At 41.9% G+C, this 18,499-nt stretch overlaps 1 protein-coding gene across 1 annotated transcript; it reads right to left on the reverse strand.

The window, feature by feature from the left end:
- Positions 1-7,509: 7,509 nt before the first annotated feature.
- On the reverse strand, positions 7,510-16,187 carry exosc3 (exosome component 3). The gene is made up of 4 exons (XM_002936333.5): positions 15,853-16,187; positions 12,289-12,438; positions 10,064-10,215; positions 7,510-7,904 (listed from the first exon to the last, which is right to left on the reverse strand). The coding sequence occupies exons 1-4, from the start codon at positions 16,093-16,095 to the stop codon at positions 7,697-7,699; spliced, it is 753 nt and encodes a 250-aa protein (XP_002936379.2). The 5' UTR covers positions 16,096-16,187; the 3' UTR covers positions 7,510-7,696.
- Positions 16,188-18,499: the final 2,312 nt, after the last annotated feature.

Here is an 18,499-nt window from a genome sequence, read left to right on the forward strand (position 1 = left end):
CATATGCCTCCTCCTCCCCTGTGGATAGCAAAGCAACCCCCAGTACATAATTACACACCTTAGGGACCATTTAATGGCTATTTCCAACTGCTAACAAACTCCCACAACAAACCCCTGCCAGGTTCACCTCCCACAAGCAGCATAGGGCAAGCAGAGTATGGCACACACAGGCAGCACTCTGCCTGTCCTATGCTGTCTGTGTGTGCCATACTCTGCCTGTCCTAATCTGCCTATGTGTGTGCCATACTCTGCTTTCCCTATGCTACCTCTGTGTGCCATACTCTGCCTGCCCTACCCTGCCTGTGTGTGCTATACTCTGCCTGCCCTACCCTGACTGTGTGTGCCATACTCTGCCTGCCCTACCCTGACTGTGTGTGCCATACTCTGCCTGCCCTACCCTTCCTGTGTGTGCCATACCCTCCCTGACCTATGCTGCCAGTGTGTCCCATACTCTACCTGCCCTATGCTGGCTGTATGTGCCATACTCTGCCTACAGTACCTATGTCTGAGGTGTGAAGAAGTGAACAATGGGAGTGATTACAGTCTGAGCCTGAGGTGGGAACACTGCAGGGGGGAACAATGCAGGTATTAAAAGGTGTGAAAAACACAGGGGATTACATATTTAAACAATACAGGGGGATTACAGCCTGAATTTGAGGTGAGAACCATGCAGGGGGGGCAGTTAATCTCAGTACTGATACCATTTAATGCTTACTCAAAGGTAAGCCATCAAAGCAGCCAGACAGGTGGGGGGCCACACAGAGGGGGGTCGCGGGCCGCCAGTTGGACAGCACTGCGTTAGACTATTCACATCGGACTTTAAATGTTTTTAATGGATTGAAACGGATAAACAAAGTTTAAACTATGTTTGAGCAGCGCATAAGTTTATAATTGGTATATGTATTACCCTTATTTGGTCACTAGGGGGTTCTTCTGATATCTACACTACACAGTTTGTTTATTGAAAAGGAAAACATTTGTGTACCTGTTCCTTTTTCCCAAGCAAATATTTCTACACTTATAATTTGATTTCTTGCCAGTAGTTTCTATAAAGGTATTATCTTGTAGTTTATGCCTAACCTAAGGTGCCCTATCTGATATTATTATTCCTTCCCATAGCACTCATACTGTATTTTATTCCCATACAGGGTGCTAAATTGGGAAGTTGCCAAAACTATTAGGGCCTAGCCAGCTATTTAGAATTGTAAATGGAATGCTGCAGATAGACACTTGGAATTAAATATAAATCAGCTAAGTAATCTTGAATGTGTAACTGTGTATGTAATGTGGGACACTAAAGAATGCGATAAATGCTCCAGTTTTTCATGACTACATAAAAAACTGCCAAACTTTTACTGTACAGTATTAAACACTATTTTTAGCAAAAAAATCATTTTAATTCTTATAAAAGATATCATTTTAAATAAGCATGTCATACAAATAATTTTATGGAACAAATTTTGAGGAATAAGGCAATAATGATGCTTTAAAGGGACACACCAAAACTGTGGCCCAAGTTTGTAAAAATCAAAACTAATGGTAAACATAACATATTTTAGATATGTTATAAGGCCAGAAGTATACAAGTATAGGGGTACAGGTATGGGATCCATTATCTGGAAACCCGTTATCCAGAAAGCTCTTAATTTTGGAAAGCTCGTCTCCCAAAGACTCCATTTTAATCAAATAATTCAGAATTTTAAAATTGATTTCCTTTTTCTCTGTAGTAATAAACAAGGATTTTATAATTGATCCCAACTCAGATATAATTAATCCTTATTGGATGCAAAACAATCCTATTGGGTTTAATTAATGTTTTATTGATTTTTTAGTAGACTTAAGGTATGGAGATCCAAATTACGGAAAGGCCCCTTATCCGGAATACCCTTGGTCTCGATCATTCTGGATAATGGGTCCTATACCTGTACTATATTTCTAGCTTTCCACTAGGTATTGAAATATTGTTGGTGGCATTTGCTTCCATTCAGCCACAAGAGTGAGGTTGGGCACTGATACTATGAACTGGGCCTGGTTTGCAGTCAGGATTTTGCTTCATTCCTCTGGGTTTCAATTGGGTTGAGATCACGGCTCTGTGCTGACTAGTCTAGATCTCCCACTCCCATCTCGGCAAACCCATTCTATATGGAGTTGTTTACATTGGATTGTCAATAATATCAATGTATAATGCAGTCTTAAGGGTTGCTTTCTGTGGAACCAGAACAAACCATGGAACATAGTTGCAGATTATTATTCCTCCACCACCTGATATCAGCATTATACAATAAGGCAGGTCATGTTCTCATTTTATCCGCCAGACCCAGGCAAAAGTTCTGCCAGATTGTAAAATGGCACAGAAAAAAATCTAGATCAGGGCTGTATTAACGTGAGGTCTATTGGCCGGATTTGGCCCTCCAAAGGGAATTTTATAGCCCTCAGTCTGCCTCAGGGCTACAAAGCCTGATTACATTATTATTTTAATATATTCTGGCCCTCAAATACGCTGCATGAGACATAATACGCCCATGACATGTAATAGGTTGGACAGCATTGCTCAGAGAATGCATTTCCACTTCTACATTCTAAAACATGCATCAGGTTAGTATTTAAACCATCTTAATATCACTAAAAATAACATTTATAGAAGACAGATGTTTTTGGGAAAATAAGAATAAAAGTTTGGTGTAAAATTCTGGAAAACATGGTGTAAAATCCAGAAATAGCACCTGTTAAAATACATTATAAATTGGTGGGATGCAGCTTAATATGTGGGAAGCTGGCAAAACTTAAAATCAGGGGATGTGAAATTGAGGTTTTACTGTAATAATTATAGTAGGAAACTGAAAATGGCTTGAAAAAAATGCAATTACTCATTTTTATGGTTTAGTTCTCTTTTAATGCCTAGACCCTGTATCATCCCCATTTCTGAATGAAATTAAAGGACAGAAATGGTAGACAGAATAAATTAGAGTATGTTAAAGGAAGAGACTATGACAGTGCTATCCAACTGTCACCCCACCCTTCTGTGTGGCCCCTCACCTTTTTGGCTGCTTTGATGCCTTAACTTTGTGTAAGATTTAAATGGTATCAGTACTGAGATTAAATGGCCCCCTGCATGGTTCACACCTCAGGCTCAGGCTGTAATCCCCCTGTACTGTTTAAACATGTAATCCCCTGTACTGTTCACACCTTTTTATCTCTGTATTGTTCACACCTCAAGCTCAGGCTGTAATCACCTACATTGTTCACCTATTCACAGTGCCAGCATTGTGTCACTGTATGCTGTATGACCTATACTGCCTGTGTGTATGGCACACTCAGGCAGCTAAGGTCAGGCAGAGTATGGCACATAGGCAGCTTAGGGCAGGCAGAATATGGCACACACAGGCAGCATAGGGTAGGCAGAGTATGACACACTTAGGTAACATAGGGCAGGCAGAGTATGGCACACACACGCAGCATAGGGCAGGCAGAGCATAGCACACACAGGCAGCAATGGGCAGGCAGAGTATGGCAAACATATGAAGGGTAGGGCAGGCAGAGTATGGCACACACAGGCAGGGTAAGGCAGGCAGAGTATGGCACACACAGGCAGCGTAGGGAAGGCAGAGTATAGCACACACAGATAGCGTAGGGCAGGCAGAGTATGGCACACACAGGCAGTGTAGGGCAGGCAGAGTATGGCACACACAGGCAGCATAGGGCAGGCAGAGGATAGCACACAGGCAGCATAGGGCAGGCAGAGTATGGAACACACAGGCAGGGAAGGGCAGGCAGAGTATGGCACACACAGGCAGCATAGGGCAGGCAGAGTATGGCACACTCAGGCAGTATTCTGCCTGCCCTATGCTGCCTGTGTGTGCCATACTCTGCCTGCCCTATGCTGCCTGTGGGAGGTGAACCTGGCAGGGGTTTGTTCTAGGAATTTGTTAGCAGTTGAAAATAGCCATGAAATGGTCCCTAAGGTGTGTAATTATGTGCTGGGGCTTGCTGTGCTATCCACAGGGGAGGAGTCATATGGATTTAAGGGTGTAATTCTTAATATGAATGATGGTTGATAACCCCGCAGTGAGGACCAACCATTTGGGTCTTTGCTGTGCTACCACCATTGTGATAACATGGGTGTGGTTTGAAGTGGGTGCAGTTTAAAAAAGGGGAGTGGTCAAAATTGGCTTCCATTAGCAGCACTATGTATGCTAGAGAAATTCCGGCCCTCGGCACTACAGAAGTTGGACAGCACTGAACTAGGAGAATAAAAGAGGATCAAGAGAGAAAGATAACAGAGTAACGAATCCTACATTTAAATGTTGTTTCTGGGATATTATCTTAAAATTCTTAAACTCCAAGAATAGGCAAAATGTAAGCATTCAAGTTTTTGGATTTTCTTTTTCATATTTGTAGACCCACTGGAAATGATAAGTAGAACACAAATTTTTAATAAATAAGCAAATTTTGAGTTTATTCAAATTGAAAAAAAACTCAAATTCACAAATACGAATTTGTCAGTGTAGGATTTGTCTCTGGGAAAAATAAGAGAATTGGTAAAGGGTCTGAATACTTTTGAAACGCACTGTAAAGTCATGCACTATATTTTTATTTTTAGCGCTGTCAAAAGAAACCCTGTTTTTGTTCATCATTTTCCGGTTCTGTTGCTATTTTAGTTTCATTAATTATACCATGTTGGATTTTCCAGTGCCAGCTACACTCCGTAGCTATTGTGCTTTATGAGTTTCAGTTCTGAGCCAGATGTATTGCTGGAAGAACAGCATTTGAACGGGAAAGAATTAAATACCATTTGCATAATTTATTTTAGTGCCAGTAAGTTGCACTGTTCTGTATATCTACCCTGCCCTGCTCTGCCCTGGAGTTCCTATCACTGCTGCTATCAGGTACACAACCCAACACAATTGAAATTCAACAGATTGATCATTAACAAAACAACCACAACCACTTCATAATATCCCACATAGAAGCCCTTTCTGGGATACAAGATAGGAAACAGAATTAAAAGAAAGCATGGAAAGAACATGAAATTGCTAGACTAATTAGAGAAAAATGTACCAATTTCTATATAATGGGAAACCCCTGTAGTTTATTGTGTGAAGCAGAACACACAATGTTCCTGGAGCATGCCGCTTCATCAGGTGGGCACTTGATATGCCATAGATTATTATGTATATGCATTGCCTTGTCTATGTGGGCTTTACTCTATAATAGATATTACACATAGGGGCACATTTACTAACCCACGAATCCGAATTAGAAAAATTCTGATTGGAAAACGAACATTTTGCGACTTTTTCGTATTTTTTGCGATTTTTTCGGCGCCTTTACGACTTTTCGGAAATTGTCGCGACTTTTTCCAATACGATTTGCGCGAAAAAACGTGAGTTTTTCGTAGCCATTACGATGCGCTCGTATCTTGTCGCAACTTTTTCGTATTGAGCGCTCGTAAGCGGCGGGCGAAACTTTCAGACTTAGCATGATTTTGGAAGCCTCCCATAGGACTCAATGGCACCCTGCAGCTCCAACCTGGCCCAAGAAAAGTCACCATACTGAAGCTTGAATGAATCTGAATCTTTCGTACTCGGCGCGAAGGCTACGAAAAAGTCACGACTTTTCGCGCAAGTAGTAACGGTACGAAAAAATCGGCAGATTTTGCGCAACATTCGGAATGGCAATGAAAAAGTCGCGAAAATTTTCCGAAAAATCGCCAAATACTGATCATTACGAAAAAAACGCAATCGAACGCATTCGGCCCGTTCGTGAGTAAGTAAATGTGCCCCATAATGTATGGTATCAGATATCGGATCTCACAGCCTTCCATTGTTCCACTGTACGCAAATATGTAATATTACCAGTACCAAACATTTTGTGAACCTTGGACATAGCACAGAGGACATAACATTTTTTTTTATTACAGAGCAGGCACTTCCTGCCCCCTCAAGAAAAAAAAAATGGAGGGGACTGAACCTAATGCTCACTAGATTAATAGATTAAAACTTTACATCCATGGGGTTTATATAATGATTATGATTTAATGGTTTAATTATGAGATGCTTAATGACTATTTGTTCTTGTAGATGGTTGATGTTGTGAATATCTTTTGTGGGGGGCTTTTGTAATGAGTCTTGGTCCATAGAGATTAATGTTACAGAAAAAGATTTTTAAATTTGGGCCAGTTTGAACATGTGGCTGATTATGAGATTTGTAAGTTATAAATACTTGACATTTGTTTGCAATCCACCCTGTCACTTTGCACACAGCTTAGATTGAAGTCAGAAACCAGTTCAGAGTGGCAGTGACATTTTCTCTGCTAGTGGAGGGATTTATAAATACACTTCTACCCTAGTGTTTCAGCACTAAAGTTTTTTTGGTACCCTATAATGTGGGTTCACTGGGCATGGTCTTATGACATCACTTGGTGTCCCTAGCACATTGTCCCTTACACATTTTACCTTATCAGTTACATTAGAAAACTGAAATGTGGCATGTTCAATGACTTTAAATATGTTTTTGTTATGAGGCCATTACAATGTACTAAATAAATGTGTGGTGTGGTATATACAATACCCAATCCTCAGCGCTCTTGATAACGTTACGTGAAATGTGAAGTCAATATATTATAACGTGTGCTTATAATCCTGCAGCTCCTCCTCAGATCAACCCCTTTGACTGGGTCCCACAAGCTTTAATTGTACCAAATACAATTTTATTGCCTAAAGGTCACAATATATGGCTCTTAAAGGAGAAAAAAAAAAAAGAACACAATTTTCATTTTTGCCCCTACAACTACTGTTCTGGTAACAAAACCAAGCATGCTGTTCATACCAGTTGGAAATGGGTGGGTGTATTCTGCATTCTGAGCTCCAGTACCACTGACATCATGCATTTCCAATTCAAGTGGACAGTAATGAAACATCTAATGTAAAATAGTACAGATGGAGCAGACATATGGCTAAGAGCCATGGATTTTTAAAGAATGCTGTTAATGTATGCATAAAAGCTGCAAGAAATACAAACTAAGGTTTGTTCTGATATCTGCAATTGTTTCGCAGCCAGATTGTGCTCACTGCAAACACCCAAGTGTACATGACCTGCACAGAATACTGTGAATCAAAGGCATAGTGAAGCTGCTAAAAACAAATACATAATTAGTAGTGGTATAAAGATGGTAGTTATGAGAAAATAACAGTAGTGAAGGGGAGATATGATTAAGACTGAATTAGAGTACAGCAGCAAAGGCACAAATATAGAAAGTACCTGTAAGCAATTTCTGAGCACATGCAGGAGCTATATAGTAAAATGTAACAGCAGCTCCCTGCATTTCGAATACTAGTATGAGCGTCAGACACACACAAAAGAACTGGTCTTGCATATGTAATACAGTAAATGCAGCAACAACATCCTGACTATACACTCCCTAACTGGACCACTATGAATTAGACACTACTAAGAGCACAGCTCAATCTACTATGAGAGAAATTGACTGATATTAAGAGATAATCAAAATAGCAACAATAAAAATAGTTTTATTTTTTATATAGACTTACATATTAGAAATTCAAGAATAATTACCAATGCAATGTTATAAACAGAAAAACACTCAAATGGAGTATAAATGGGGCCAGATGTTCTGGAACATATTGCACAGCAATGTATAGCAATTTGTTCAGTCTCACATTGAGAAGCACAAGGTTTATATGACATTATCTGAAAACTTGCTAAATACGTGTTTCCTTTGTTCAGCTGTTAGGTATTCACAAGCTTCCAGTAAATTTGCCACTATCAGAGTCTGTTGTACGGTTTTAGCCTTCACCCAGATGCGCCCATTCATCCCAATCACTACCTCCATGGGAAAAATATTCATGAGCTCCTGGACAATATCATTTTGTGGAATTAGCAGTCTGCGGATAAAGATAAAACAGATTAGTTGAAAGTACACAGATAATTGGCTTTATTAATGATGACCCAAGAAGTTTCTCCTGTTTTAAGTTTCACTTTAAGTGATATTTTCTCTTGTTTAGTCTGAGCTTGTTCCATAAAATCTATCCAGATCCACAATGACCTCACCAGAAATCTCGCTTACTCAAGCTGTACTAAATGCAAGCTGCTATCAGAAACTGTACTACTGTCTAATAATGGTCCCCACAGCAGACATACCCTACATCCCAGCAAAATTAGCTGCACCAAAAAGGTGTGTTCAGTCAGCAATAAAGAAGTAAACCCTTTTTTCTTTTATCCTTAAAATTACTCTAAACACACATAATAACATACTTTAGTCCAGGGGTGGGCAAACTACAGCCCGGGGGCCACATCCGGCCCGTCAGCCCTTTTAATCCGGCCCCCTTAAAAGAATGACGGGCTCTGATTGGTTGCGCCCCGTGTGTGCGCACAGCGTCAGCACGCATGGGGCGCAACCATATAAAAGAATGCACTGGGGAGCCGGGGAACAGAAGGACGGGACGGAGGAAGCAGCGGGTCGCTGGGGAGGAGCTGAGAGGCCCCATAATTTTTGATGGTTTCGATTTTTTGAACGCTGTCCCGGCCCGGTCCGGCCCGTATGTTAATTAATGTGGCCCCTGAGCTAAAAAGTTTGCCCACCCCTGCTTTAATCCCTGCATTCAGTCTGATCTAGTTTCTGAATTCGAAGCTAAAATCTCCAGCTTCTTTCCTCTACTTCCTGGTACAGCATAAAGCCCTTCCCCATCTTCCTGTGGAGCTCTCCTTATCTCTTTGACTACAGGAGAGTGGAAGAGGAGAGTTTTCTGGGCATGCACAGAGAAGCAGGAGCCAAGGTGCACCAGCAGCTTTATTCTATGCTCATTCGGGACTGTCTGACTCACTGAAAACACAGAAAAAGGCATGTATAAATATGCTTCACAAACAGAAAGTGTATGTACCCAAATATAAATATATATCTGGTGAAAACTTCATACCAGCGTTCTATGCTTACTAATACCTATAAATTGTTCTAAAAATGTACAAAAAGTTTGCAACACCATAGTTGAATCAATAAAGATGCATGTGCATCCATCAATACAGTGATTTATTACAATTCTAAAACATTAAATTTTGTTACTGATTAGTAAATATTATGCACCAGCGTGGATTTTGTTTAAAACATACAGCATCAGTTGACTATAGATTCTTTTAAACACTGCAAATTCTGCACTATAAGAATCACAAATATATAATCACAAGTTTTTAATATTTGCTGAAGAGAGCTCAGCAGGAAGAGGGGCGAGGCTTCATTCTGTACCAGGAAGTAGAGGAAAGGAGCTGGAAATTTCAATTTAGAATTCAGAAACCAGTTGAGACTGAATGCAAGGACTAAGGTGTATTATTCTGGGGGTTGTTTAGAGTAATTTTAAAGATAGAAAAAAAAGGTTAACTTCTTCTTTGAGAGATGTATAAAGTTATTTCTGAATCCTTGTATGTTTACTCACAGGAGGAGACAATTATTACAAAAAGGAAATATGAAATATGATTTTGCTATCTGACATACTAGCCGATTATTCTAGATGAGTCAACTGCTCAGCATTATAGGTTACAGTAGTTTATACCCACAAGTATTTTAGCTTGCGCTTACAGGGAGGCAGTCAGGAGAGAGCCACATCAACGTGCCAGTATGATTCTCAAACCTGCTTTGTGCCTAAGGGCCCCTTACATAGGAACAATAAGCTGCTGACTTAATGCTGGCCATAAACGCACCAACAAAACTATGTTTCGTATGATCTGACAATATCCTTGGGAGACCTACAATGCATTTCTGGGATGTAATTTTAGTACGATTGCTGTCTTTTACTTTCAGAACATCCTTTGATTTATTACTTTAAGGACTTACCTACAGTTTCAATCTTAGTTAATTTTAGATAGTCGCATTTAAACGAACAATCAATATCCGTAGTTCGTCAGAAGGAAATATGAAATATGATTTTGCTATCTGACATACTAGCAGATCCTTCTAGATGACTCAACTAATTATTATAGGTTACAGTTGTTTATACCCACAAGCATTTTAGCTTGCGCTTACTACGTAAGGGAAAATAAAGATGTCGCTTACTTTCTTACTAAACCCAAAGAGACTTTTAACATGAGTCCATCTTGTCCAATGACACCCTTCCCGTTTGCTTTTCCGGAGCTGTCTATGCAAGCCATCTCTGGCTCCATGTCTTTATTAGCAACAATAAACTGCCCATACACAAGATCCCCAACCTGTAACAAAGAAAAATTCAGTTAGGAATGAAGGAAAAAAAATGCTGGGTTTGTTTAATGTCTTTAATTGGACCTTTCAGTTTTTACTGTGTGATTTGCTTTGAAAAAAATGTAAATTAACTGGAGCTGGAAATTTTATGTAGTTTGTTCATCTACTCCACTTTCACTCACTTTACATATCTCCTACTCAAACTGTCCAGTCACCTGTCTCATCAACATATGTAAAAGATATACATAAGGGATATACAGTCTTCAGGGCTTCAACTGTTGCTTAACTACCTAAAGGCATTGGAGATTCTGTGTAATTGTAATTTGAAAACTGTTTAAAAGAGTTACAAATTATTTCGTTTTTTTTGTTTTTCAAATTCTCAAACAAATCACACCTATCCTCTAAACGGATGACAATAAGAAGCAAGCCATACATGTGTTTTTGTGGGTTACGCCAGGGAACGGTAAAACAAAAGGCAAGGTAATGCCATGGTTGGTCATAACCCTAAGGCTATCAGCTCAATGTGGAAGTTCCCCTTTAAAGGAGAACTATACCCCCTGGGTATGCACAAGCAAGGTGGAGAGACCCGAAGACTGTTCACTCACAGGGAAGATGTCAGCCAGGTACGCAGCTGCACTACTCTGCTCTTTTAGCTTAGGATTAGCGATAGGGACATTTTTAAAAGTTAGAAACTATGCAGTAAGGGAGAGGTGAGGGGGGTCAAGGCAGTGATAGTTAAGGGGGCTTTTATAGCCCGGGGGTATAGTTCTCCTTGTTTTCCAATTTTTTTGTATTTTTGTTCATGGTTTTAGCATTTCTAGCTTTTCTATTCTGCTTCTTTCTGGCCTGAATCCAAATATGATATCTAATAATTGATCCATTCAAAAACAGAATGGCTTTGAGGCTAATTATGGTTATTTTTTTTTTTTTGTATACTTTTATTTTTCTTAGTTTTAACATATTTTGTAGACATAGCATATTGTTTGCTAGATGCATTATCAGACTTAGAGAGTCTTCTACATTCAACTGCATATTTACGTGCATAATAGGGCAATATGAGGGGGAGAGGGAAAAAAAAGGGGGGGGGGGATAAGGGGAGAGAAGGGAAGAAACATAAAAAAAAAAGGAAAGAGAAAGAACAGAAATCAACATAACTTTTTGCGCTCAGTGTTTCAGTGTTGGTATGAGATATTCATTGTTATTGGTTTACGTTTTCCCACAGTTGTCTATTATTTTTTCTCAGGTTGGGGGTAGGGACGCTACCCATAGTCTTAATTTAGTATCCAAGTGTCCCATATCTGCAGGTATAACTCTGTTTCATTTTCCAGTTGGTATTTGAGAGTCTCATTTGTGTGTATATATAAAATTTTTTCCAGGACCTTTTCAACATATAATAAGTTTGATTTCCATTGGGCTGCGATATGGATCTTTGTTGCCATGCATACGTGCTGTGTAAGGCGTTGTGCTGGGTTATTGAGGTTTTGTGGTTTGTGTCCTAGAAGCATTACCTTTGGACATGGGGTAATGTTTGTGTGAAACAGTTTAGTAAGAATGTCCGCAGTTCTTGGACCACTGGGCAGGTCCACCAGATGTGCCACATGGTGCCTCGTGAAGTACAGTTCCTGAAGCAAGGTGGCGAGGATGTAGGGTAGATTCGACAAAGTCTATCAGGCACATAATAGGTCCTGTGGAATAGTTTAAGTGAGCTTTGCATTATTGCTACATTGTAGCTCCCTTTACAGACGTTTTGATAGTTCTTAAGCCATGTTTCTTGAGGCAGTTCAATTCCTATGGTTATTTTTTTTATTGCTTATCTTTCCTATTCATTTTTCATTTTGACTTTCAAACTGCTGCTTGGTTGCTGGGACAATTAAGTCCTAGCAACCAAACAGCTACAATAACAATCAATTTAAATACACAAAATGGCTGACTTAGAAGACTGTGTACAACATATTAAACCTTAATTTAAAGGTAAACTATCCCTTAACTCTTTACAACCATGATGATAGCATGTGGATGGGACACTTCTTTCTAACTCAGAGTTCTACATTGATAAATTTCTAAAATTCAGAAAACCATTTTACCTTAACATTTGGTCTGTTTTTCTTTGTTGCACCTTCAAATGCCAGATAGGACAATGATGCTTGCTCACTGCCTCCAACGTCCACCTTAAATATGTCTCCTGATTTTGTAGTTACAATTCCAATAACATGGTCTCCTTTCACTGGTACATACTATAAGATAACAAGTGGAAGAATTAAAGTGTGTCCCCGTTGTTCCTTCACAGCAATAACAGATTATGTTTAGAGTTTAACTGCACCCCCATCCCATGAGTATCTCAATATAATACACCCAAGCATAATGGAGCTAAAATGTATGTGTGTGCGTGTGTGTTAAAATGTATGTGTGTGGTTAAATGCACGTGTTTGTACTGTGTAAAAGTGTGCGTGTGGTTAAATCAGTAAATATGTTTATAAAATAAAATGTATTTATATAATTTATAAAGCTGTGTGGGAAAAAACATCAAGACATATAGACATTTACACCATATATAAAAAAAAAAAAAAAAATGAAAGTTATACATACATATACGCACCAACATAATTATACAAAACATCCTTGGGGGCAGTACTGGGACAAGCCAACCAGGCGCCCTAGGCAACCTGGTCGGCTTGCCCCTCCCCTCCCCTCTTGCATGCGCAAGTGAGAAGACATGCCTGCACACTGGGTGGTGGGGTTGCCAGGGCTGCTGCAGTGGGGAAACAGGGTTCGGAACTAGAGGTAGGTAAAAGAAGAGGAAGCTAACTGGCGCCCCCATTGGGGCCACCATTGCGCCCTAGGCAGGTGCCTCTTCTGCCTACCCCTAGTTCCAGCCCTGCTTGGAATGCATTTCTAGGATGTCACTTTCGTACGATTGCTGTCTTTTACTTTCAAAACATCCTTTAATTTATTATTTTAGGATTTTGTCCTATAATTTAAATCTTAGTTTTAGATTGTCGCATTTAAACAATCGATATCCGAACGTTCGTTAGAGGAAGACTAAAATCTGAATGTGTATGGCCACCTTAAAGGGGAGCTATCACCCTAAGAAATAATTCCAAATTAGTTGAGCAAAATAAACTTGACTTACACTACAGTCTTGGAATTACAGAATCGCAGCAAGCAGTGTGTTTATGTGATAGAACAGTGCTGTCCAACTTCGGTGCTACCGAGGGCCGGAATTTTTCCGACCTACGTGGTGGAGGGCCGATAATGGAAGCCAGTTTTGACCACTCCCCTTTTTGAAACCGCACCCACTTGAAACCACACCCGTGTTATCACATGACCATACCCATATTAATGGTTGTAGTACAGCAAAAACCTGCCATACTCTGCCTTCCCTACCCTGCCTGTGTGTGCCATACTCTGCCTTCCCTACCCTGCCTGTGTGTGCCATATTCTGCCTTCCCTACCCAGCCTGCGTGTTCTATACTTTGACTGTGTGTGCCATTCTTGGCTGGTTTGTGCCATACTTGGCCTGTGTGTGCCATACTCTGCCTGCCCTACCCTGCCTGTGTGTGTGTGCCATACTCTGCCTACCCTATGCTGCCTGTGTGTGCCATACTCTGCTGCCCTATGCTGCCTGTGTGTGCCATACTCTGCTTGCCCTATGCTGTATGGCGCACACACAGGCAGCATACAGTGACACAATTCTGTCACTGCTCCTACAGTCTGCACAATAACTATATATTAAAAAAAAAAATTATTTGCAGTACCACCTCAGTATATGTTCTTTTTGTAGTGTGCAGGGATTATTTGTGGGTTTCTACTGCTCCTACAGTTTGAGGTGTGAACAGGGGAACAATGGGGGTGATTACAGCCTGAGGTGTGAACACTGCAGGGGGTGAACAATGCAGGGACTAAAAGGTGTGAACAACACAGGGGATTACATGTTTAAACAATACAGAGGGATTACAGCCTGAATATGACGTGAGAACCATGCAGGGGGCCAGTTAATCTCAGTACTGATACCATTTAAATCTTACACAAGAGTAAGCCATCAAAGCAGCCAGACAGGTGGGGGGCCACACAGAGGGGGGTCGCGGGCCGCCAGTTGGACAGCACTGTGATAGAACGTAGGACCAGATGCCTGGGAGGGGAAAAGTAAAAAAAGCAGCGAAATCTAGGAAGTGCTAAATGGAAAGTTATTGTCTGCCCCGCCTCTATGCCTAAGGCATAGAGGCGGGGCAGGCAATACATGATTGACAGCTGGGATTTTTAAATGCCTTTATAATATTAGGGCATGGATATGTTAATAAAAAACAGAATTTGGGTTTTATGTTTAATTGGAAAAGGACTTTTATTATACAGCTTTTTATGTCTGGATGACAGGTCCCCTTTAAGCCTCAAAAAACAATAACATGTAAACAAAGGTGACCCTTGTTTGGCAGATTCATCCATGTGGCAGTATTTTGTTTTTCTGAGGCTTAAGCTAGTTATACATGGGTTGATAAAGCTGGTGACTTGCCCACCCCAGTCTAATTCAGCAGCCTAAAGTCCTGCGTAAGGGGCCCTTGGGCAGACCCTGACAGATTAAAAAAGGCCATGGCATTTCAAGTACACAGAGGCTAAACAGTCCCCACACCAGCCCAATAAATAGTGAATGTCTATGGCATTTTACGGTAGCCCCTCTGGCATTTGCCAGAATCCACAGATTGCCAGTCCAGGCCTGCTCATAGGCATCAAGTAAGCTTGAGAATCATGTTGCATGTTGAATAGGTATACTATCATTGATGCAGTCCTTTTGGTAATCTAGCATTAAAGCCCTCTTTTCTCGCTTAAAGAAGAAGGAAAGGCTAAGTCACTTGGGGTTGCTAAAATTTTAAGCACCCCCAAGTGACTTGAATCGATTACCTCGTACGCCGGGCTGGTGCCCCTGTTAGGAGAAAACAGCACCAGGCCAGGGCACCTGGGGCGATGCGCTTCCTCCTTTCGGCTTCGTTAAGCTGCGACTCCGAGTCCGGCGCATGCGCAGTAGAGTGAAAAAGCCGCCTTCAGTTCGGCTTTTCACTCTACTGCGCATGCGCACGCGAAGGAGGAAGCGCTGCAGCTACCCCAGGCTGGTGCTGTTCTCTCCGTACAGGGGCACCAGCCCGGGGTAAAAGCGATTAAAGTCACTTGGGGGTGCCTAACATTTTGGCACCCCCAAGTGACTTAGCTTTTCCTTCTCCTTTAAAGTTATGTCAAGACCGCAAAGCTTATGTTAAATCAGTGATCGCCAACCAGTGGCTCCCGAACATGTTGCTCATCAACCCCTTGGATGTTTCTCCCAGTGGGCAGTCTTGAATTTCTGGCTTAAGTTGCATAAAACACAAATGAAGCCTCCTATAGGCGGCCAAATAGTTAATCGCAGCCCATATTTTCTGTTCAAAAGGGTAAAAAAAAAGTTGGTGATCCCTTTAGTAAATGAACGCTGCCCACCAGTTAATACTGCAGGAAAACAAAGGATAAATGACCATTTAATAACCAAATTGCATTAGGAGTTGGATTTTATAGGTGCTTCATAGGTGAGTAATGTGCTGCACATAAAAGTACTAGGAAAAAAGCAAGTATAATTGTGCCCTAGCACCGAGACCAGGCGTTCCCAACACACAGAAAGAGACCATTACCCGCTTTTGCTGAGAATCAACCCAGTAGATTGCCGGGTCCCTGTGCCGCAGGAGCCCACACTTATTCACTAGCAGATCATCCTCCTGCCGCATGAGCCCGGGGCCACACACAACCCGGGGCCTGTTAGATGTAGAGGGGCCGCTCAGAGACAGAGGAGCATCCCGGGACTGGGTAGAAAGAACAAGCACATCCCCAGGCAGAACGATCTGACCGACCGCATCTTCAATACTCACGGCTGACATGCTGCTATCAGAGCGGAAGTGCGTCTGCCTACTACACTTAGCACGTGACGGTAATACACCAATAGATTTGCAAGGAAGCAAGTACTGGAGAGCTGGGCAAGGGTTCGAAAAGCGATTCAATTCTACTCAATTCAATTCTTTTGTTCCGTATAGTGCAGTGTTCTGGCTGATCGCTAGATGGCGGCAGTGTTCTCTTTTTGTGTTTTCTTTTCCCAAATCGCTGCCAGTATTTATTTTTCTAACCTGGCCCAATAGTATTTAGGAAAGTGACTTGCAGTCTGTGCTGATCTAGTCATTGTCTTCTTATGCAATAAATAGTGACTTCAACCCACTTACAGTGTTAGAAATTGCCTGTTGGGTGACATATTTGTATGGAAAGGCAATGCTGCCATCAGAAATTATGGGCAAGTTTTTTTGTCTGCCACCTCTTCCCAAAATTATGTGCAATTATAAAATTCATACTATCTTTAAAAGTGCCTCGTTTATTGGAGCTCCCTATAGATCAGGGCCCCCCAACCTTTTTTACTAGTGAGCAACACAAGCGCAAAAAAAGCTCTTTGGGGATGCCAAATAAGGGCTGTGATTGGCTGTTTGGTAGCCACATGTAAACTGCTGGCCTGTAGGAGGCTCTGCTTGGAGTAAAATGTGTTTCTGTGCTTTCAAATCATGCCTCCAAGCCAGAAATTTAAAAATAGGCACCTACTTTGAGGTCACTGAACATCAAAAGGGGTGGTGAGCAACATGTTGCCCCCAAGCCACTGGTTGGGGACCACTGCTATAGATCCTGGCAGGTCCTTATCTGTTTACCTCAAATTCAGGCTGAAATCCCCTGCATTATTCATCAAAGTACAAGTTCAAATTCCAAATTGAGAAAAATTTGGATTAAATACAATAATTTCTGATGACAGCAAATATCACAAACATGCTTACAAAAAAATCGTATTAGTCACGATAATATCTTATTGGCGATCCGAAAGTCACAATTTTCGTATCTGAACGATCGTAAACAGCAGGAAAACCTTTCTGACATTGATCCTTCTGTGCATGATTTTGGAAGCCTCCAATAGGACTCAACGGCACTCTGCAGCTCCAACCTGGCCCAAGGAAAGTCTCCCATAGGGCTCAATGGCACTCTGCAGCTCCAACCTGGCCCAAGGAAAGTCTCCCATAGGGCTCAATGGCACTCTGCAGCTCCAACCTGGCCCAAGGAAAGTCTCCCATAGGGCTCAATGGCACTCTGCAGCTCCAACCTGGCCCAAGGAAAGTCTCCCATAGGGCTCAATGGCACTCTGCAGCTCCAACCTGGCCCAAGGAACGTCTCCCATAGGGCTCAATGGCACTCTGCAGCTCCAACCTGGCCCAAGGAAAGTCTCCCATAGGGCTCAATGGCACTCTGCAGTTCCAACCTGGCCCAAGGAACGTCACGATACCAAAGCTTGAGTGAATCCGAAAAGTTCGTACTCGGCGCAACAATACAATTTTGTCGCACAAATTTTGTCGCAAAGTACCAAAAAGTCGCAGAAAATACGCACAGTACAATCAAATACAAATTTTTTGTAATTCGTACCTGTCGTACTTTAATAAATAGGCCCCATAGTGTATCTAGCGTTTTTTTTCAGCAAGCTGAAAACCACTTGCCAAAAATACGCTACATCTGCTTAAAAATCCCCCTAACTCTGCCTGCACTCAAATGCATCGAATATGCTTGGGTGCAGGCACATGTAGCAGATACTTGCTGAAAAAACAAAGTCTTGCCTTTTTTGTCGGATATCGGCTGCTTGTGCCTGGGCACAGGCACAGGGATTTTCAATGCCCCGTTTGATATCAGCCTTAGCCCGTGTTTTCACACCGGACAGACTGTAGGAGCAATGCTGGAGTGGTCATGATGAGTAACTTGTGTAATCATGGAAGTTAGGTTTTTCTGTCTCCTTTCCTACTCTGCCTGTCCCGCCTTGCCCTGTTTATCCTGCCTATGTGTGCCATCCTTTGCCTGCCCTGCTCTACCCACCTGTGTGTGCCATCCTTTGCCTGCCCTGCTCTACCCACCTGTGTGTGCCATCCTTTGCCTGCCCTGCTCTACCCACCTGTGTGTGCCATCCTTTGCCTGCCCTGCTCTACCCACCTGTGTGCCATCCTTTGCCTGCCCTGCTCTACCCACCTGTGTGTGCCATCCTTTGCCTGCCCTGCTCTACCCACCTGTGTGCCATCCTTTGCCTGCCCTGCTCTACCCACCTGTGTGTGCCATCCTTTGCCTGCCCTGCTCTACCCTGCCTGTGTGTGCCATCCTTTGCCTGCCCTGCTCTACCCTGCCTGTGTGTGCCATCCTTTGCCTGCCCTGCTCTACCCTGCCTGTGTGTGCCATCCTTTGCCTGCCCTGCTCTACCCTGCCTATGTGTGCCATACT

This window comes from Xenopus tropicalis, chromosome 1, assembly GCF_000004195.4.
Source record: "Xenopus tropicalis strain Nigerian chromosome 1, UCB_Xtro_10.0, whole genome shotgun sequence".
Lineage (NCBI taxonomy): Eukaryota > Metazoa > Chordata > Amphibia > Anura > Pipidae > Xenopus > Xenopus tropicalis.

Coding starts and splice junctions, on each gene's coding strand:
- exosc3 (XM_002936333.5), bottom strand. CDS start 16,095: ATGTCAGCCGTGAGTATTGAAGATGCGGTCGGTCAGATCGTTCTGCCT. Junction 10,216..12,288: donor AAAACAGACCAAATGTTAAG/GTAAAATGGTTT, acceptor TCTTTGTTACAG/GTTGGGGATCTTGTGTATGG. Junction 7,905..10,063: donor TCTTTGGGTTTAGTAAGAAA/GTAAGCGACATC, acceptor CTTTATCCGCAG/ACTGCTAATTCCACAAAATG.